The sequence below is a fragment of the Miniopterus natalensis genome, chromosome 8 (assembly GCF_054644295.1).
Source record: "Miniopterus natalensis isolate mMinNat1 chromosome 8, mMinNat1.hap1, whole genome shotgun sequence".
Lineage (NCBI taxonomy): Eukaryota > Metazoa > Chordata > Mammalia > Chiroptera > Miniopteridae > Miniopterus > Miniopterus natalensis.
Genome location: NC_142088.1, coordinates 45,807,133 through 45,830,482, shown reverse-complemented (window position 1 = coordinate 45,830,482; position 23,350 = coordinate 45,807,133). Strand labels below are relative to the sequence as shown.

General features: G+C 37.0%; 1 protein-coding gene across 4 annotated transcripts in view; it reads left to right on the top strand.

The window, feature by feature from the left end:
* The window catches only part of SCN2A (sodium voltage-gated channel alpha subunit 2), a 79,126-nt gene that overhangs the window by 15,026 nt on the left and 40,750 nt on the right, over positions 1-23,350 (top strand). For 3 of the 4 annotated variants that reach the window (XM_016198460.2, XM_016198615.2, XM_016198536.2), the window contains 6 exons: positions 716-857; positions 999-1,205; positions 2,575-2,862; positions 8,138-8,485; positions 11,849-11,981; positions 16,238-16,476. In XM_016198460.2, coding sequence (XP_016053946.2) covers positions 716-857; positions 999-1,205; positions 2,575-2,862; positions 8,138-8,485; positions 11,849-11,981; positions 16,238-16,476 — 1,357 coding nt within the window. Of the gene's footprint in view, positions 1-715; positions 858-998; positions 1,206-2,574; positions 2,863-8,137; positions 8,486-11,848; positions 11,982-13,443; positions 13,532-16,237; positions 16,477-23,350 lie in introns of those variants that run through there. The other variant, XM_087819810.1, reaches the window with a different exon arrangement.

The following is a 23,350-nucleotide window of genomic DNA, read 5'->3' as shown; positions in this document are numbered from 1 at the left end:
TTATCTTCAGATCCCGGTGATCAGTAAAACAGGGTGCTTTAAATTCCTTGTCTGTACTACACTGAGTGCTTTACATACAATATCAAATTCAATGCTTGTTTGTTTGTGAGGCAGGTTCTGTTATCAAACCTTTTATATATATACATACACACACACACATGCATGAAGTGCCCGAAGAGGAGCAAGGTTAGGAAACCTGCACCTGATCATGCAGCCCTGAAATGTCAGGCACAATATCAAGCCAAGGTCAGCTTCATCGTCAAGGTCATATGACATCTTCACTATGCAGAGTCATCTCCTCCTTTCACTGTCCCCCCACTGACCTTTCCTTCACCCTTCTTCTCTACTCACACACACACACTTCTGCCTCTAGATATCTTCAGTGAAAATTAATTTTTCCTCTGTAGACTCATTTTTCTGTTCACGCCCCCAAGTCCCCAAAAATATTAATCATGACATGACTGCTTTCATATGGAGATGTGATAAATATAATAACGACAATGATAAATCACAGAGGAGTTCACAAATAACCTTAATAGATTCTGTTATTATGTAAATCAGTCCACGTAGTGTTGGGTTAAGTGCTGGGAAAGGTAAGAGCAATCTGCTTTCCTCAGTGTTGTATGAAATAGGCATCAGCATCTGTAAAAACCAGAAAGACAGCCAGCAGACTGGCAGTTACTGACTTCCCCTCTTTGCTTTAACCTAATTTCAGCCAGTGTCCGGAAGGATACATCTGTGTGAAGGCTGGTAGAAACCCCAACTACGGCTACACGAGCTTTGACACCTTTAGCTGGGCCTTCCTGTCCTTATTTCGTCTCATGACACAAGACTTCTGGGAAAACCTTTATCAACTGGTGAGAACAGATAAAATGAATTCTTCTGAGAAGCTTGAAATACTGAGATCAAGAGAACTGCTATAGAATACTTTGTTACTTAGAGTTTGAACTCATCACATCCTATATAATATTTAATAAAATATCTCTTCCATTTTGCAGACACTTCGTGCTGCTGGGAAAACATACATGATATTTTTTGTGCTGGTCATTTTCTTGGGCTCATTCTACCTTATAAATTTGATCCTGGCTGTAGTGGCCATGGCCTATGAGGAACAGAATCAGGCCACCATGGAAGAGGCAGAGCAGAAAGAGGCTGAATTTCAGCAGATGCTTGAACAGTTAAGAAAGCAACAAGAAGAAGCTCAGGTACAGTTAGCAAACACTGAGCTCTTTTGTGTTTGTTTATCTCAATTAATTTTCTGACCACACTGGTGAAGTCAAGTGGCATTTAGGAGACAAAATCAGCAGTGGTTACATTGCTATTTAAAACATGTCATGTGTGCTTGGAAGCCTGTTTGGTTATTAGGAGATTATTATTGTATTTTGATAATTACTGTCAATACTAATGGCATCAAAACATGGAGATTTGTAATTGCTTTTTGACTTTTTTTTTTCTCCCTTGTGACCCCTCATTTACTCAAGCTCACAAAATAATTAGACCAATATGCCCTCAATCAAAGTATTTTCTTAATCTTCTGGAGAGGAGGAGATCAGTTATAGCTGCTTCTTTATTAGTGTCACTAGACATGGGAAATTCGGTCAGGAAACTGGTGTCAAACTAGGAAGATTATATTCTAGAGTCTAGAAAGAAATACTTATTTAATATTTATTTTCTATTTGAAGAGTATTTAAATGCAAGCTTGTGGATTGCATAAGGGGAAGACTAGTGGGCGAGCACAGTAAATCAATACATTCTCTGCCTAGTCCCCACAAGTCCTTTAATTTGTACTTGATGAGGCTTCAAACAAGGCAAGAATGTCTCTAATTATATTTGCTTGACTTAATGACATTAACTAGTCCAATTGCATAGTTTTTGGCTTTTCATGGATCTTGAATTTAGATCTCTTTTAACACTGAGTATCCTAAATATAGAATAAAGACCAGATAAATAAAATACACTGGGGTAGCAACAACACAATTGAATACTGTATCTTTCCAGAAATTGTACTATTGTAATATACAAATTCATAGATGATATGATCTGGGATTTCCCTATAATCTGTAATTTGTAATATGTTTTTGTTGTGCCCTTCTTAATGAAATAATTTTAGCCAAAGAGAAAAAAAGTTCATTAAAATAAAACAGCACTTGACTGCATTAAATTCGGTAATTTTGACTGGCACTGAAAGTCATTGTTAAATGAAAGTGTGATAATCAGGTTAAAATAGAAAACCTTTAATTCTTAAATTCTTTCCTTCTTACGACACTGTTTAAATCAGAGAAAATTTTGTTATGACATTGGAGTGTCTTGTTCATATTATTAGATAGTTAGGAAGCATAGTGTGAGGACAGAGCTTGAAGGTTTTCATCAGTCACGTGTTTCATCTTCCACGTGTCTGTTCATTTTAATTCTTTAATTGGTATGATGGCAATATATTGTTTTCCAAAATATGTACCAGAATGGAGCATTGTATTTCAAGATCATATTCATGATACTAAAGGTAAACTAACCAGTAACATGGATAGAGTTCCTCAAAGTTTATATGCCGGTGCCATTTACTTCGTGCCCTTCTAGGCAGCAGCTGCAGCAACATCTGCGGAATCAAGAGACTTCAGTGGTGCGGGTGGGCTAGGAGTCTTCTCAGAGAGCTCTTCAGTAGCATCCAAGTTGAGCTCCAAGAGTGAAAAAGAGCTGAAAAACAGAAGGAAGAAAAAGAAACAGAAAGAACAGTCTGGAGAAGAAGAGAAGGAAGACAGAGTCCGCAAATCTGAATCTGAAGACAGCATTAGAAGAAAAGGTTTCCGATTTTCCTTAGAAGGAAGCAGGCTGACATACGAAAAGAGGTTTTCTTCTCCACACCAGGTAAAAATATTACATGACATAAATTGCATTTTCATAACGGACAACTTTTTTAAAGATGTGCCAGAATTTGGTAGAGATAAGACTGCCTTTCCCCTGGATGGCACAGTGCTTTCAGAACAGTAACGACCATCAAGTGTTGTGATGATGATCTCAGAGAATTTGTGAGTTTTACAACTGTTGATGTAAGAAACTTCCAAACCTGTAGGTAATTTTTTATAAGGTTATTTGAGCCAAACTGAAAACATATGTGGGGAAGCAAGATCTCACATGCTCCCAAGAATGACAATTTTGTAGTTTCTCTTATGCATTTGAATTAAGAAGGAAATGTAAGGAAGAGTACGTGAAGGTGGGAGAAAACAAGGTGTGAATCAGATTATAAGGTAATCAAGGTAATACGCTCTCACGATTTAGAAGGAGGGATCTGAGAGTGTGATCAGGTATTAGGAGGAGGGATGTGGAAGGGGGCCATTTAAAAAATGTGTTAACCCAAATGCACAGAAGCGGTGGACGGAGCTTGCAAAGATATACCTTTTATTAAAGAAGTTATTATATTCCTGGGGCGTGACTACCCACCATGACCCGCACAATTAGGAATTTATGATCAGATCACTCTGTGAGGTTACTTGCCAGAGAGGCCCTTTTTCTTCCACACAATTTCTTGATTCCAGGAAAGCATTTTTAGAGCATGGATTCCACTGGGCATGGGAAGGTTTGTGGTTTTGAGATTTCATTAAAGACTCAAACATCTCAGGGCAATTTTCCACATGGGGAATTATCAGCAGATGTTTCCCATTTCTTCTTTGCTACTGTGCCTGAACTCAGGGAAAGGTGAGTTTTCTGAGGGGCAGATTCCTAGTAGTGGACTGTGGACTCTTTCAGACCATCTGTGTGGTTGTTCCATCCACGTGCCAACTTCATTTGAAGAGTGCATTCTCTTTTTCCTCCAATTACAGTTGACATACAATGTTATATTAATTCCAGGTGTACTATCTTCTGGTTAGACATTTATTTAACTTACAAAGTGATCATCCCAATAAATCTAGTACCCATCTGACACCATCTGTAGTTATTATAATATTATTGACTTACATTCTTAATGCTGTACTTTACATCCTCATAACTATTCTGTAACTACCCATTTGTACTTCTTAATCCCTTCACCTTTTTTATCCATTGCCCCGGTCCCCATCCCATCTAGCAATTGTCAAAATGTTCTCTGTATCTGTAAGCCTGTTTCTGTCCGGCTTGTTTATTTGTTTTGTTTTTTAGATTCCATGTATAAATAAAATCATCTGGCATTTTTCTTCCTCTGTCTGACTTATTTCACTCAGCACAGTACCCTCTGGCTCTACCCATGTTGTTGCACATGGGAAGATTTCATTCTTCTTTATGACTAAGTCATATTTCATTCTATACATGCACCATTTCTTTTTCATCCATTCATCTACTGATGGGCACTTAGGTTGCTTCCAGAGCTTGGCTACTGTAAGTAATGCTGCAATGAACATAGGAGTGCATATATCTTTTCGACTTGGTATTTTGGGTTTCTTTAAATAAACACCCAGGAGTAGAATTGCTGGGTTCATTTTTGTCTTTTGTTTTATAGCCTTTGTTTTAAAGTCCATATGTCTGGTATAAGTATGGCTACCCCAGCTCCCCTCCTCCATTACCCACAACATTTTCATGAAATACCTTTTTCTATCCCTTTACTTGCAGTGCGTGTGTCTTTCAATCTGAAGTGAGTCTCTTGTTTTGTTATCCATTCAGTCACCATATGTCTTTTGATTGGAGAATTTAATCCATTTGCATTTAAAGTAATTGTTGATAGATATGTATTTGTTGACATTTTATTACTTAGGGTAATCTTTTTTTTCTTATTCTTCTTAAAGAAGACCCTTTAACATTTTTATAATACTGGTGCCTATAGGAGGGAGGCATGGAAAGGGCATGTCCCACACCCATGTGTGGTGTTTAAAATCAGGAGGGATATCTCGGCTGTGGAGCTCCCCCAGGAGGAACCAGCGGTCCCAGCCCCACACCAGAATCCCCAGCACAAAGTTCCAGTGCTGGGAAGAGAAATCCCCGTAACTTCTGGCTGTAAAAACCAGTGGGGATAGTTAAGCATGAAAAGGTTAGGCTCCGTTCTTCCTTTCTGCAAATTTTGCTCACAGATATAACATTTTCCCAGTACTATATTTTTCATACCTCTATTTCCCAGCTAGTTGGACATTATAAGTGATCACTGACTTATACAACATGGAATGTCTGATTCAAGTTGATATTTGTTTCTTAAGTGATATCTATAAAACAAGTGATAGGCTTTTTTTTTATTTTAACATGATAAAGAAATAGTCAAACAAATAGCTAAGAAAATGTAGAGGGAGGGAGAGAGGGGGAGAGAGAGAGAACCATCAGAAAGGAAAAAAGGGAGAAAGAATGAGGGAAAGAGGGAGGGAGGGAAACAGATCATTCTGAATTCACACTAATTCCATTTTGCAGGTTCCTGGAAGTAATACAGAAAATATCAAGCTAGGGTGGGGTTCTTAACCTGGACACAGAGATGAATGGCCCATGGCTTTTGTTAGATTTTTCAAAATTCCAAGACCCCAAAGTATTAAAAGCTATTGTTTGACATGATGGAAAGGCAATTGTGTTGAATTGCATTGGTAACCGCTTCTACTTTCATATTGAAAAAATATATAATGGAGGCTTTTACTGCAAGATTATAATTTTCTCAGTAGAGTAGGTGAATTGTATGAAATATTTTTTAGACTTCAGTTTGACTTATTAGCATGCAATAAGGAAGAGAAGGCAGTCGAGTTCAATCTGTAATGAAGTCTTAAGAAAATCTGGATGTTTTATTTTGAACCCTTTTAAGATACGGTTAACCTAGTAAGTTATTATTTACCTCCCTATTTGTAAAGAACCAAGAAGTTTTGTGTTTTAGAGATTCAGTTGGTATGGCAGATTTTTCTTACTGACCATCCTTTATTTGTGGCACAGCATTTGATTGTAATGGATTTACATAATTAATGTAAGCAGTAGAGGTTGATGCTAACAGATGGGACACAATCATTTTTCATGTTCCTGTCGTATGTGAATAATGCTCTAATATGGCATAGTTCACCTTTGAACCTTGAAAAACCTGTGTACAATTTTATAATTTATTTTCCTCCAACCCCCCCTTTGCCTCTAATTGAGTGGAGTGCTTGTAATTTAAGATATAAACTCTTAGTAAGAGTGATATGTATAAATAATTTCTACTTTATTTCTTATTGCCAAGCATTTATTGTCTTTCTTTCTTTTTGAGCTAATGATAACAGGTCACAAATCCTGTAGTTGTTATGTTCTTATAGCTAATTCAATGTCCCTTGTGAAGAGAGACATGAAAGAAATTGAGTAGTTTAAGAGAGACTTAAAAAATAACTTCCCTGGCAAGTGTGGTTCATTTGGCTGGGTGTCATCCCACACACTGAAAGGGTGCTGGTTCAATTTCCAGTCAGGGCACATGCCCGGGTTGCAGGCTCGAGCCCTGGTAGAGAGCATGCATGAGGCAGCTGATCAATGTTTGGCTCTCACGTCAATGTTTCTCTCTCTCCCTTTCTCTTCTTCTCTCTCTAAAAAATCAATTTTAAAAATCTTTAAAAAATACTTATATGGAAAACAAGAAACCTTACTAATGAAGTTGATAAGATGAAAAATATGGGACCAGGAAAAGGAGAAATGACTTCCATTGGGGGAGCATATCAGTCTTCTTAGATGTGCTTCTTTGTGTAAATAGTGAAGAAGACTACATAACATAAGACAATATTGAAAGTTTACAGCCATCATAAAGATGATTATAGGCATTATTGATAAAAATTACTCTTTAGCTTAAAATAAAATTTAAAACATACTTACTGGTCAGGAAATGTAAAAACAATATATAGGTATAAAATAATAATTTTAGGTAACTTTAAATCCTTTAGAGAAAAAAATTTAGTAATATTTAAATGATGACATTGGTATTCTTTCTATTAATAATCAGGAATCCAACTCAAGCCTTGTTTAAAAAAAAAAAAAAAAAAGAGGACTTCTTAGATCATATAAATAATACCTGTGAGCAGTTTTCGGCATGGTTGGACCCAAGGGCTCAAAACATATTATTATGACCAAGTTTTTCTCCATACCTCTGCCCAGGTTCCTCCAATATGGTGGCAAGAAGCCCACTGCAGCTCCACACTTATATTCAACATTTTTACCAACCCTAATTTAAAATGTACCTATTTCCTAACAATTATAAAAATAAGAGGTGGCTGTCAATGGGCCATATATAATCCATTCTTCTATGGCCACAGGTACAGACTACAAATACCCATTGGCTGTGCCTGGGTCATAGTCTTGCCCGAGGATCATTTCTCAAAGATAATCAGGGTAATGTCAACAGAAGGAGAAGTAGATGTTGGACAAGCAAAAACAAGTGCTCACTGCAGGAGAGTTATAAGAAGAGTACACTTGTAATAATTCATTGTGCTCACTGCTGCTGAGCTAAGAATCAAGGTAAACTGCACAATGGCAGTGACAATGCAGCTATTTAGAAAATTGTTAAATGATTGGGACCAGACACTTAATGAAAACGAGGTTTTTGTAAATAGGTATTTTTCAGATTTCTTAAGATAGAAGAGTAAAAATCAGAGAATGAGTCATACAGTTCTTTCAGCTTGATTTAATTTATTCATGAAGACATTATAAAATATGCAGAGAGCAGCGAAGGAGCTTCTTGTACTATAATTAAACAGAACTACTAGCAAGATGAATTTTATTTTCCTCTGTGGTGAGATCTGCATCAGGGTGTGGTCACTAGTGAGCTCTAACTGGGTATATTTTTGGCTTCAAAGGATCTAAATGTAGATGTGTATTTGATTGCTTTCCATTGGATTGTTAAATCAGATTAGCTTCTAGAGAAGGGTCTAGCAAAAACTTCAGTTTTGGGTGCCAGTAATGGGATAAACAATGTAGAGGGGTACTTTGACTATCTTAAGGCATGGGTGAAGTAGAAGAAAATGACAGAAAAGGAAAATTGAAGAAACCGAGCGAAGGGAAAGCAAAATGAAACAGGTGAACATAGAGAGCTCAGACCACCAGCAGGTACTGCGGGAGCCCTTGGTTCCACCTGTCTAATGACTTATCTGTAGGCAGGTCAACAATTTTGAAACAATGAATCACATGTCCTATTTATCAGGATGCCAGCTCTTAATTCTGTTTTGTTTTTTGTTTCCTTCCTTTTTGTTCACAGTCTTTATTGAGCATCCGTGGCTCCCTCTTCTCTCCAAGACGCAACAGTAGAGCGAGTCTTTTCAGCTTCAGAGGTCGAACGAAGGATGTTGGCTCTGAGAATGACTTTGCTGACGACGAGCACAGCACGTTTGAAGACAACGACAGCAGAAGAGACTCTCTGTTTGTGCCCCACAGACACGGGGAGCGGCGCCACAGCAACGTCAGCCAGGCCAGCCGCGCCTCCAGGGTGCTCCCCATTCTGACCATGAATGGGAAGATGCACAGCGCAGTCGATTGCAACGGAGTGGTGTCCCTGGTGGGGGGCCCTTCAGCCCTCACGTCTCCCACTGGGCAGCTCCTGCCAGAGGTGAGGCCAATGAAAACAGCAGCTGAGGCTGGAGCAGGCTCGAGTGGTTTTGGTTTCTAAGAACTTTGCTGAGTCTATTTGTCATAGGCCTATAGAAAAGGGTTTCTACTAAATACCAGATACTTATAGGGCTATATTATTGACATTTCCTTTGTAAAACATCACTTTGGTATTAAATAAGATTTCATTTGCCAATATAAAAATATTCCAGCAATGTCATTTGGTTGTATTTTATAATTTGCGGAATCATATTAAAATCTTTGCATTATTAATTTTTACACAATTCCATTATTATAGTTAGACAAGCTCTTTAAGTGCCATTAAAATCACATGCAGTGAGCGTTCAGTCGCCTAATAGAGGAGCTTCTTACCTTGCATTGGAGATATCGCCATTATCTTCTTCCCTTTTCCCTCATGGCCTCCTTCTCCCAGAGAAATGTGCAGGTATCTTTGAGTCAAATCAAATCATGAAAAAAGCAGGACTTCGTACTGAAGGAACCAGGAAGAATGCAGAGGGAATGTGAACTTCTCTTTAAAAATAATCAGAACTCACTGCCAGACACTGTCCAGAACCCTTTACACATGTTAATTCGTTTAATCCTCCCAACAACCCTTTATATAGTTACTGACATTCTCCCCATTTTGCAGACGACAAAACTGAGGCCTGTGACTGGCGGAACTAAGACCTGACCCTAGGCACACTGGCTACTGAAACTACATTGTATAAACATTGCAATATTGCCTCCCATTGAATATTTTTAACTTTCTTAAATGGCAAAGAAGGGATGGCTAAGGAAACAGTTTCATTTTAACCCAGTATTTCTCAAAATATACTTCCCCCTCAGACTACTGACATCAGAATTCCCAAGATGCTTCTTAAACATGGAGATGCCTCTTTTTTGCCTCCTCCCTACCCCCAGCAACCACCATTCTCCTCTCAGCTTCTATGAGTCTGATGGTCAAAGTTTACAAAATTTCAGTTATGAGAGATAAATAAGCGCTGAAGGTCAAGTACATAGCATGGTGCCTAGAGTTAACAATGCTATACTGTATGCTTAAAATTTGCTGAAAGAATAGATCTTATATTAAGTGTTTTTTAACAACAACAACAACAATAAAGGGAGTGGGAGGGAACTTTGGAAGGTGATGGAAATGTTTTTGACCTTATGATGGTGATAGTTAAGATTGTATATTTATCTCCAAACTCATCAAGTTGTTTACATTAAATACATACAGCTTTTTCCATGTCAATCAGTCCTCAACGAAGTGGTATAAAGAAAAAAGATGGAGATTCCTGGGTCAATCCAGACTTACTCAGACCAAAAAACTGAGGAAAGCTAGGTCAAGGAATCTTCTTTCTTGAAAAGCATCCCGCATGGTTCTTACACATAATAAAGCATGAGCGTCACCAATTTTGTTAAGTGAGCAAACGAAGCAAGTGCACAGCTTTATTACATAAATACACAGAAAATGTCAGTCTGTCAGAAAGTAGTTAGCATTTATCAGGACTTTACCATAAAACTCCAGTGCTGTCAGAAAGGATGGACTAAATCTCGGAAGGCAAATCGGGGCCAGTTTGAAACAAAGCCTCGTGCGATCCCCTTATTACCAGTTCCCTCATGTCCGTTCTTCAGTCTCGCAGTCAGGCTCTGAGAGGCAGGGCACTGAGGTGCAGCCTGAGCTGGGGGTGCAGACGGAAGAAATAAACTTGAGAGACTGCAAAGAGGAAATGAGAATAAAACATAAACAGCCGCAGGCAAATGACACCCTCCAAAGCACCCAATATCCTGTACTCTACACATAAATGCAATTTAAGTGATTTAATTTAAAGAATTTACTCAGTGATATCATTAGAGGTTTTGGAATCTATCATTAAAAATTAGACAGATCTAGGATTATTGCACATATAGTTCTGTATTGAGTTGAAGGAACTAGATGACCTTTAAGTGACCTTATATTTTTCTTAAAAAACTTTGCCTTTTCCTGACCAGAGAAAATATTTTAAATTTTGAGTGACAACATTTTGATTTAAAGAGCTTTAGTTTCAGAGAGGGGTTATTTCTTTTCTCATTAATTTTACTTCTCTTTTACTGTAAAATTAATTTTACAGTGACCTATATGGACGTTTATCACCATTAATGACTAGTATCAGTTGAATGGAAACTTTGCTTTTGTATGTATATGCATGAGAGGTATACATGTTATAAGAATAATTTTACTCATATCACAATAAGGTCAAAGTAGGTGAACAGGACTCATATTGTTATTTTAGAATTCAGGGACATTTTCAGAGAACTAAAAGTGGCTTCTTATTTATTATTGGCAGCTCAGACCTGCATTTGAAATGTTTGTTTCTGTGATAATTAACTTCGTTGTTTGATCTCCTAAAGTAGGAGACCATGTTAAAGTTTTCCCATGTTAAAACTTTGGTGAACTTAATTTGTAATAGAAAAGTACCAAATTATCATATGATTGTTAAAAATCAAAGACCACCCCCCCACACACACACATACATTGGTGTTATTGCCTTAAATTTCAGTTTCAATGACAAGGATGAGTTCTTTTGCTGTTGGAGCCTTTTTTATAAATGTAAAAAAGTTAGATAACTTCTAATATTTGGTGGGGTTTTTTTGTTTGTTTTTTAAGGATGTTGGGAAATGTTGCCTGTTTATAATGAACATAAGTATTTTACAGTGGAATTCTCATTTTAAGGAAACTATTACTGATACATACTAGAGAAAGTTAAAAATACTTTTTGTAGTCCTGCTGGCGTGGTTCAGTGGATTGAGCATTGATTGTCCTATGCACCAAGAGGTCACTGGGTTGATTCCCAGTCAGGGCACATGCCCGGGTGTTGGGTTCAATCCCCAGTAGAGGGCGTGCAGGAAGCAGCTGATCAATGTTTCTATCTCTCTCTCTCTCCAAAGTCTATAAAAATATATTTTAAAAAAATACTTTTTGTACTTTAAACCACATGAATATATGTCTATAAAGGCTTAATAACTCAATCTGAGAGTAAATTAAGGAACAGTATGTTTCATACTAAAGTTCTGAGTGGAATTAGTTGAAATGCTAAAATGTTATCTATCCAATAGTAGGCATGGTCCCTCCAGCCTAAAGCTCCAAGATAAGGGAACCAGAAAAGTCTATCTTGGTTGCAAACCCAGGCATTCCTTAAAACTAAGAACCTGATGGGCTTTCAAACAAATTCCCAAGAATGATGATTCCAGCAATGTCTTAATAAGCTGTTCATGTCAGGGAAAGCATGGTGAACAGTTGCTTAAGTAGCACCTGTTATAGGAATGCTTTCTGTCCCACTCTCTTTAAGAATAATGGTTATTTCATCCGAAATTTTATTTTTAGGGGACGACTACTGAAACAGAAATAAGAAAAAGACGGTCCAGTTCTTATCATGTTTCCATGGATTTGTTGGAAGACCCTACAGCAAGGCAAAGAGCAATGAGTATAGCGAGTATTTTGACCAACACCATGGAAGGTATGTCAGAGGTCTTACAGCATAGCTACTTGGCGGTGCTTTGGTAATGATGAAAAAAATAAGTCCATAAATTCCAAGAAAATTCTTTCTGACTTCATACCACATCATATTATGTCTTTTACTAAATAAAAGTAAAATCCATGTACAGCACATGTATTCTACCATCTACTATAGATTTTTATATTTAGCCTCAAGGAAGCTACTGCCAATTCAAGGTATACTTGGAATACTACTTTCACAGAATAAATGCTAACCTTTGAAATTTGTTGCGTGTATGACATTGAAAAGAGTGTAATGATAAATTCTTATTTTAATAATGATGCTAATCCATTTGAAATGCATTAACTGCTTGAGACACAGGTTACAAATTCCTCCGATTTAACCAGAAATGTAAATGAAAACTGTAAATTAGGGTTTGATATAAACCTCTTTGAAGCAAAGTTTTTACATTTTTGTAAATCTATTTTTGCCTCTCTCTGACCAGAATATTATAATATATTAGCTTTCTCTTGAGTTGCAGATTATGTCTGAGTAGTTAACATATTGTTTAGAGATCTGGATCTTATAAGGCCAAAAGAAAGACTTTGAAGACAACTTGATTTGTGATCAATTCTTGGCTCTACTATGTGTTAAATGTGATAGTTTATGACTCTAAACTTCACTTTCTTCATCAATAAAATGTGGAAATGATGTTTAGGCATGAGGTTGTTGTAAGGATTAAATGGGGCATCATATGAAGCACTTATGTACCTGGCATGTAGAAGGCAGTCAATAAATATTATCATTATTCATTGTTTTTGTTAACTTACATGTTTGTGCCTTTCCATACTATGAGTGAGCTGGAATATCAATGTCAAGTACTTGGAAAATACTTTCATGTGAAATATATTCTATCTTCTTCCCTTACCCTCCTTTCCCCTCTTTCCCTTTTCCCCTTTCTATCCCTTCCCTTCCCTTCCCACCCCTCCCAGTGTGTGTGTGTGTGGTGTGTGTGTGTAGATGTGTCAAAGGAAAAAGAAAGATGGAAAAAGAGAGAGAGAGAGAGAGAGAGGAGAGAGCACATGTGCGCATGACTTTCTTATCTTTAGTTATAGTTTCTCTTAATAGTGGATAGATTCTTGGAATAATTACTTTTCAGTCTGAATGAAAAAAATCCCATGATACTAATAACAGTACCAAAAAACCTAGAAGTCACAGCCAGAAGAAACTCACAGCGTAGATGGCAGTATAAATCACAGTCATGCCAGTATTACAACACCCAGTTTTCATGATGTCCTGCTGCAGTATCGGAAATCTTTTCACTGATTTCTATGGAATATTAAACTCCGTCCGTTCTTCCCCAACCTCGCCTGCGTTAGCTTGCACTCCCTCTTCCCTCCCAGCTGCCAGTAGCTTGCTCCTCCCTGTCCCTCCAGGTAAATCTTTTGAAGATTCTCTGGTCTTCTGCTCCTTGCCATAGCAAAACCACTGAGAGGAAGCTGCCAGTGGTTCTGCTACCGATGTCAGCAGCATGTCTGCTCCCTAAAGCAAGAAGTAGAGAAGGAGACAGGGTAAGTCTCAATCAACAGTCCTACTTTGCACTTCTGATAACATTAACTTTGAGCTAACATAAGAAATTACTTAGAGAACATCAACCCACCACAGGACTGAACTTGTCCACTTATTGAGATACAGAGTTCAAAATGAGCGCACCCACCCACCCTCCATGGGAACATGTCTCATGAATTGCTCAGGAAGAAAGGTGTCCTCGAAATAAGTGTAACTGAGGAAGCGGGAGACTGAGTGTTTGATTTTAATATCTGCAGAGCTTTTGACCTTATATTTTCGTGAGAAACAGTGGCTAAGTTTTATTCATTTTTCATTGTTTGTATAGGATGAAAAAGCTTACTTTTCTTTATTCAGTTATATCTAAAAACTTTGAATGTGGCATTGATCATAGTCTGTTGTTAGCAATACACATGCATACTAGAGCTGTCTTTTGTTTATAGTCTCTTTTTTGTTCCTGATAATGGAGGAAAGGTTTCTTAGGTGGACATAACCTGTTTATTTGGGGATCCTTTCTTCTAAGTCTAATTATGGTTTAGTTCATCTTCCATTTTTATGAAGCAGGCTTGTCGATTTGGTTGGCAGCTTTTGTTTTCCTTCTTTGGAACTACAGCCAAGTCTCTATTGTCCAGGGTAATGAATAGGCTCCTACTTAATGAGACTATAGGAGATGAGCAAAAATGAATTGTTTGCCTTTCAAGCAAAACTCTAAAGCCACATAGAAATGTTTCCTGGTCACAGCCTTGGGAAGGATAGTGGGAGGGTGAGTTAGAAGCACCCGAGGAGTTGAGAAGAGCCAGGAGAAGTCTGAACTGAGCTGTGAATGGCTCTCAGTGTGGGTAATCCACACAGGAATAATGGAGACATGGCTATAGTTCCCTCCTGAGTGCTTTGTTGTCTCAAAATATAAAATTCTCTTTTTTCTGGTATGAATAATTGAAAGATTTTATTTTAGAACTTAAACAGCTTTGCTACACTTTTTCCTGGTGTCAAGATGAGCACACCGGCTGAATTTCCACTTTTGAACTTTCCTCTGATTTATTTACGTTTCTACACAATTACTGTTTCCTTCTGTTTATCTAACAAATATCAGGTAGCATTTTAAAAATACTTACTCTGACTGTACACAAAGAGATTTTTTTCGTTTCTCTTTTGTTACTTGCTATAAATGACAATATCTTTTCATCTTCAGCATAACCATAAGGTTATTTGGGAGTCCTAAAAGCATCTACAAAACAAGTAGCCCATAGTAATTATATTTACATTTTCCTGATTTAAAACTCAACTATTTTTTATTGTTTACAAAATTGCATGTTAAAAGAAATACAAATACACTGTGCACTGAAAGAATTTCAATATCTAAAAAGACCACTGAAGAATCTACTGCTGATGGAATTCTGTTAAAAATTATCAGGAAATTATTTTAAGGAAGTAGTAAACTTTATAGCATTCATTGGTAGTGAATGCTTATCAGCAGAACAAAAAATCATTACTTATGGTTGTGTTTGTCTGTTTCATATGCTGCTTCTTCCTTTACAAAGTTTACTTCCTAGTAAACGATCCCATGTTTAGAGGGCCAGTCCACTGCCACAGTAGTAACACTGACGTGGTTTACCAGAGTCAATTATGCCATAAACGAAAAAAGAACCTTTCCCTCTATTTTAGTGCTAAGATGTGGTGGCCTCATTTAACAGCAGGTAGTAAGTCCGTTGTGCAGCAATGACATTGTCAGAAAACAAGTTCTGAATGCTTTTCCCACGAAAGAGCTGATTAAGAGATCATCTTACCAAAGGAAGAGAGTAATTTCCCGCTTCCTAATTCCCTAAAATTATTTTCCAATATTTACCAAATTTCAGTATTTTGAGTATCATCTTCAAGATCTGTGCATTTCTATCTTCTTTCTCTTATTATTTAGTTATAATTCTTTTTGAAATCATTGTACTTTAAAAAAATAAATATTTTAATATGAAACTTTATATCATAGGTTTGGTATGATAGTCATACATTTTAATACACAAAAGCATACCATGAAAATTTATGAATTCTACACATGTTCCACTTAAAATCCTCTTGTATTTTACCAGTAGTACATAAGTCCCATTTTGTGAAACATGGATTTATTATATAGTGAGAATCCCAGTTTCTTAGAGTGGATATTTTCTCTTCTTTCATACCGTCTAGTTAAATTAAGAAAATGAATTTTGTTGAGTTTAATATACAAGCCTATATCTAATAAGGTTTAATTAGAAACTTTTTGTCTAAGACTGGTGGCACTGACCTACAAAACATAGAAACTGAGATTCAGCATGACTGATCAAGGTTTTAGGACATCTCTTGAGAGGAGTTCTTTAATAATATATGTGTATCGTGCTTTATCTGGAACATGGATGAGTTTTCAATATACTTAACACAAGTCCTACCCATTCGTTTCTAATAGCTTTGAAGCTAATTATCAGACAGTTTAATACTGCAAATAAAATCTTGGAAACTATGCTTAGCCAAGGTAAATTTGGCAAGTTTATTAGCCTTTCTGTGCCCATACCTTCTATGACAGCTAATCCATTATAAGTGTTTTCCTGCTCCACCATCAGATTCACCCATAACGCCTTTGAATAACTTTAGATTTTTTAATTATCACTTTCAATTGAAACCAAAGTCTTCTTACTAGAAAAGAAACAGTTTTCATGAGTATTCTAACTTTTTTCTTCCAGAACTTGAAGAATCCAGGCAGAAATGCCCACCCTGCTGGTATAAATTTGCTAACATGTGTTTGATTTGGGACTGCTGTAAGCCATGGTTAAAAGTGAAACATCTTGTGAACCTGGTTGTGATGGACCCATTTGTAGACCTGGCCATCACCATCTGCATTGTCTTAAATACACTCTTCATGGCCATGGAGCATTATCCCATGACGGAGCAGTTCAGCAGTGTGCTGTCAGTCGGGAACCTGGTAAGGCTCACTTTCCATGGGAAGACTTCATGATTGTCATCATGAATTTTACTCTTACAATTAATGAATGTCACTCTCAAATTAAATATGAATCAATTGGTCATGTACACCTGGACAGCAAAAGTTTAGCATCCCATTTTGAATAACAAAAATATATCATCACAGTTAAGGAGTGCAAAAAGTTCAAAGATTTTATGTGCAATTTGATTTAGAATTAAATTAAAATTGCCCATTCATTAGAAAGATGATTATGAATTATAGAGAACATTAGGCTATGATTTTAAAAAAGATCCTGATGTATTTTTTCAAGTATTTAGAATAGATTTTTTAGGACATGTATACATTTGCCAAACAAATTATAAAATATGCCAAGTCAGATAATTTTGAAATATCTTTTATAATACCTGAAGGTGGATTCTTTGGGGAGAAAACATCATATAGGAGTTATTATTTCTGTTTGAATTTCTTCTGTAAAATTAGGAATTTATAAATGATGGTTTTTTCATATATTGTTACTTAAAATTCTGTATTAACTTTCACTGGATACATGGTAGAGTGATAGAAATGAAAGTAAAGTGATCTTTACAGACATACAAAATGAATAAATTTTTATAACAAAAATATGAGGCTTATTTAGTTCTCATGCACTTTCCAACTTGATATATGGACATATAAACAGGTTGTATATAGATAGTAAATAATATATTGTAAAGTATAATGTACAATATTTTTAGGCTCCGAAGTAACCACTATGTTTTTTATTGTATTTCAGATTGGTCTTAACTGATCCAATGATAAAGTTAATATATGCTGCCCATTTGTTTTATACTAGGCACAGTACTAAATGGTTTACATGAAATTCTTCTCTCTAGGTTCCCTCAAAGTTAGTCCTAAGGTAGATACTGTGATTGTCTGCATTTTACCATTTGGGAAACTGTACCCATGAGAAACTGACATAGCAGTGGAAGGTCTGAGCACTGCATCACAGACTGTAAAAGCTATTTCAGAGATTATGGTCAAAAATCACAGAACTTTAGAGGAAGAAAGGACAATAACATTACCTAGTCCAAATTATCATCTACATAGGAATCTCTTCAATATTATCTCTAAAATATGAGCAAGAGATAAAAATAAGCTTTGTGGAGGTAGGTGTTCTCAGAAACAACTCAAATGGGCTTAAGCCAAAATAAAAAGAATCCATTACCTCAAGTAAGTAAAGTCCATTTGGGCATAGCTCCAGGTTTTAACCTGGTTAGATTCAGGTTCTCAGTCAGTGTCACTGGGAGTCAGCTTCTTGCCCTAATTTTTCCCAATGTGTTTCATTCATCTCTGACAGGGTATTCTATTGATGGCAATGATCTACACAACTTTTATCCTACCAACATAGATTTTTGTGTGGAATAATTGTACTTCCTAACTAGTAGCTTTAATAGAGGCCCAAGAATTGACTATCATTGACCTGGTTGGAGTTACATGGTCATTTCTAAGTCAGTAAGTTATTCTGGTCTGCTGTTACCAGAAGAAGAGAAAGCAGTTGCTAGAAAGACATAAGTAACAAATGGACAATTCAAAGTGGGACTTGCCTTATGTATTAAGGAAGGTAAATTTGTATTTGAGGTGAATCATGGAATGGTAAAATATATAGAGATAGGATACACATTCTTCTTAAGTTCATATGGAATATTACCCAGGATAAGCTATATGTTAAGTCATAAGACAAGCCCCTTAAAAAAGATCAAAATCATATAAAGTATGCTTACTGACAAAAATAGAATGAAATCAGAAATCAGTAACATAAATAAATTTGGGGAATTTATAAATATGTGGAGATTAAAAAACATACCCCTAGCCTGGCTGGGCGTGGCTCAGCAGTTGAGCATCGACTTAGGATCCAGGAGACTGTAGTTCAACTCCCTGTCAGGGCACACGCCCGGGTTGTGGGCTCGATCCCAGTCGGGGGCGTGCAGGAGGCAGCCGTTCAGTGACTCTCATCATTGATGTTTCTCTCTTTCTCCCTCTCCTTTCTTCTCTCTGAAATCAATAAAGATACATTTAAAATAACAAAAAGCAAAAAAAACCATATCCCTAAATTACCAAGAGAAGAAAGAAGAAAATCAAAAGAGAAATTAGACAATACTTTGAGAAGAATGAAAATGAAACGCACCAAATGGGAACTATGGACTGCAGCTAAGACAGTGCTTTAAGGGAACTTCATGCTGTAAATGCCTATAGTAAAAAAAGAGAAATATCTCAAATCCATAATCTATCCTTACCCCTTAGAAACTAAAAAAAGAAGAGCAAACTAAACCCTAAGCTAGCAGAAGAAAAGAAATAATGAAGAGTGAAAATGAATAAAATAGAGAATAGGAGAACAGAGAAAATTATGAAATTGAAATTTTGATTCTTTGAAAAGATCAACAGCAATGACAAATCTTTAACTAGACCTAAAAATAAAAGGCTCAGATCAATAAAATTAGGGATGAGGGAAGAGGGAACCTCACTATTGACCTTACAGAAATAAAAAGGAGTATAAGAAATATTACAAACAATTTTATGCCAACAAGTTAGATGACCTATATGAAATGGAAAAATCCATAGAAAGTAGCAAACTATGGAAACTTATTGAAGAAGGAACAGAAACTCTGAAAAAGGCTTTAACAAGCAAAAACTGAATCAGTAATCAAAAAAATGTTCCTACAAAGGCAAGCCTAGGCCAAAATAGTTTTACTGGTTAATTTTACCAACTGTTTAAAGAATTAACACCAAGCCCTGGCCGGCGTGGACCAGTTGACCGGAGCATAATCCATACGCTGAAGGGCCGAGCTCTCAGTTCTGCCAGGGCGTGTGAGGGAGGCAAGCGATCCACGCGAGATCTCTCTCACACACAGGGTGTGCTTTGGTTCCTTCTCTCCCTCTCCCTCTCCCTTCCTCTCCCTCTAAAATCAATTAAAAAGAAAAAGAATTAACGCCAATTCTTCACAAACTGTTCCAAAAGATAGAATAGAAGGGAATCCTTGCTGACAGAGTTTGTGAGTTTGAAGCCAACTAAGATAAAGAAATTGGGAAAATACCTTTGAAATCCCAGCTGGGCTACACTTTAGGAGTAAAAACTATGTGAGAAACCAGATTTAACAAGGACAAATAGCAAACCAAAATAGACCTATGCTAATTAAATACAAAACCAAGGTACTGTAAGTTCCAGGCGGCCAACCAGCAATTTAACTGCCTGCTAGAAATAATATCAGTACTCTTCAGTGGAAAATAATTGAATCCGAATCTCTACAACTCATCATCCACAGCACATAAAAGATTACGTGTTATGTGAAGAAACAGGAAAATGTGACTCATAGTTTTTAATAAAAGCACTCAGTAGAAATGGATTCAGAAATGACTGAATGGATAGAATTATAAAAAAAGAATTTTAGAGGAGTTATTATTTAAAAAGGATTTTAGAGGAGCTATATAGGTTTAACAATCTGAAGAAGAAAAATGGTCACAAAGAATAAAGAGATGAAGAATATAAAGTTATAAAAATGAAAACTACAAAAAAGCAATTAGAACCCAAAATTACAAATTCTAAAGTGAAATCTGCACTGGATGTGGTGTTCCCTGTGCCCTGGGTTCCTGGTAACTCCCAGGATGGAAATCAAGAGTGTACCCACAAAAGCAGGACTCAGGCGAAGGTTTATTAAACAGCTTGTGCTCCCAAGGGAAACGGTGTCCAAGGGGAAAAGACGTGGCTGCTGCTCCCAGAACAAAAGCCGGGACACACTTTTAAAAGAGTTGAGGCAGGAAAGATGACGCCTCTGCCTGACGCCTGAGTATGTAGAGGCGGGGACTCTGGCACCTGCTTCTTCATGTACCCATGTTGCATTAGCATGTTAAATCTCCACCTAGGGCTGTGTTTTTTCACTGTTTTAATGAGGGTAAGGTCACCAGTCGGTCTTCCTGGGCTTACATCCCCTTGCTTTAGGGTTGAGAAAATCCCTTTTCCAGATAAAGCGTTTATCTGGCGCCTCTTTGTCTGGTGCTAATTAGGTACAGTGTTTGAGGGGCAACCGACAGAAATTCCGACTTTTCTAGGAGAGCCTCAGCCTGTCTCAGATATATTTATAAAAAACTAGCAGATGCCAGAAGAAAGGGTTGTTAAACTTAAAGCAAATCAATAGAAATTATCTAATTTGAACAGCAGGGGAAAAAACTGAAAGAAAAAAATGAACTTGAGTCTCGCTAATCTGTAGAATACTACTGAGTGGTCTAATGTTTCTATAAGGGGACCCAGAGGAGAAAAGAGAAAGAGAATGGAACAAAATAAATATTTTAAGAAATAATGGCCAACATTTTTTCAAAATTTTTGAAAAATATTAACTTAGACACTTTAATAACATTATAAAATTATAAGAGTTCAGTGAACATCAACAAGGATAAATATAAAGGAAACTACATTGAGCACAGCTTAGTCAAGCTTCTGAAAAGAAAATTTCAAACTTTTTTTTTTAAAAGAAAAATACTTTATAAACAGTCATGCAACCACATAATGACATTTCAACCAAAGACAGACCACACCTATGGTGGAGGTCCCATAAAATTATGGGAGTTGAAAAATTCTTATCACCTAATGATGTCATAGCCATAGTAATGTCATAGTACATTGCATTACATAACACAAATACTTAATGTTGTGTTACAATTGCCTATAGTATTCAGTACAATAACATGCTGTACAGGTGTGTGGCCTAGGAACTGTAGGGGAACTGAATTTGTTACATAAAAATATGCCTCCTTTGCATAAGGATTAGAAGCTCTGTAAACCAAGTAGAAGACATTTACAGAAGACATTTACATTTGTAAGGGAAATTTCCATTTAGAAGGGTACTTGCCTACTGTACCAGGAAGAGAGCATGACCTTATCTCTAGAAATTCTTATCAGAGCAGAAGACAGGACTTAAATTTGCATAACAGTCTTACCCAGTTAACTGTGCTTTTCCTGCTAACCTTTCACAAATGATTCCCTTAATCCCCAACATCACCTTTTGTCTCTAGCTGGAGATGGTACTTAAGGTTGCAGCTTCAGTCATTTTGTAGATTACTCAATTTTCCTGGGTGTCCTATGTATACATGTTATTAAACGTTGGTGTGTTTTTTTCTCCTGTTAATCTCTTTCATTGCATGGATGTCTCAGTCAAGAAGCCAAAAAAATAGAGAAAAAATTATTTGTCCTTCCCTACAGAGCAATAGGCTATACTATATAGCCTGGGTGTGTAGTAGGCTATATCACACCCTCTGAGGTTCACACAACAAAATTGCCTTAAGAATGTATCCCTGTCCTAAAGCAGCACATGACTGTAATACACAAGGGACTGACATCTCATTAGAAACAATTTAGGCCCTAAGAAAGTGACCTGATAAAAGAAAGAAAAAGCAAACCCATTTTTCTACAATGAAACTGTCCATTAAAAGCTAATCTGAAATAAAGAATTTTAATATAAACAAAAACTGAGAAAAGTTGTTGCCCTGGAATTATGCTATAAGAAATGCTCGGGAACAGCTGTTCTGATCTTGATCTTCACAAGCCATGCACAAACACTGAAGCAAACTTGTCTAAGGGACCTGCCATTGGCATTGATCTTGGCACCACCTACTCTTGTGTGGGTGTTTACAACAGGGGAAAGTGGAAATAATTGCCAATGATCGGGGAAACCGAATCACCTCAAGTTATGTTGTCTTTACTGATAATGATTGATCGATGCTGCTGCAAAGAATCAAGTTGCAATGAATCCTACCTACACAGTTTTTGAAGGCAAACACTCGATTGGATGTAGATTTGATGATGCTGTTTTCCAGTCTGATATGAAGCATTAGCCCTTCATGTTGGTGAATTATGCTGGCAGGCTCAAGGTCCAAGTAGAATACAAGGGAAAGACAAAAAAATTCTATCCAGAAGAGGTGTCATCTATGGTTTTGACAAAGATGAAGGAAACCACAGAAGCCTACCATGGGAAGACTGTTACCAATGCTTTTGTCAAAGTACCTGCTTACTTCAATGACTCTCAGAGTCAGGCTACTGATGCTGGAACTATTGCTGGTCCCAGTGTACTTAGAATTATCAATGACCCAATTGCTGCTTATGGCTTAGACAAAAAGTTTGGAACTGAAAGAAATGTACTGATCTTTGACTTGGGAGGTGGCACTTTTGATGTGTCAATTTTCATAATTAAAGATGGAATCTTTGAGCTCAGATATACATCTGGAGACACCCACTTAGGTGGAGAAGACTTTGACAACCAAATAGTCAAACATTTTATAGCAGAGTTCAAGCACAAGCATAAGAAGGACATCAGTGAAAACAAGAGAGCTGTCTGTCACCTTCGTACTGCTTATGAATGCACTCTCCCTTCCAGCACCTGTGCCAGTATTAAGAATGATTTACTCTATGAAGGAATTCACTTCTATACATACCTCTATCACCCATGCTCGATTTGAAGAATTGAATGCTGATCTTTTCTGTGGCACCCTGGCTCCTGTAGAGAAAACCCTCTGGGATGCCAAACTTGACAAGGCCCAGATCTATGATACTGTCTTGGTGGATGGTTCTACGCATGTCCCCAAGATTCAGAAGCTCCTAGAGGACTTTTTCAATGAAAAAGAGTTGAATAAGAACATCAACCCTGATGAGGTTGTTGCTTATGGTGCAGCTGTCCAGGCAACCATTCTATCTGGATACAAATTCAAAAATGTTTAAGATTTGCTACTGTTGGATGGCAATTCTCTTTCTCTTGGCATTGAGACTGATGGTAGAGTCATGACTGTCTTCATCAAGCACAATACTACCATTCCTAACAAGCAGACACAGAAATTCACTACCTGCTCTGAC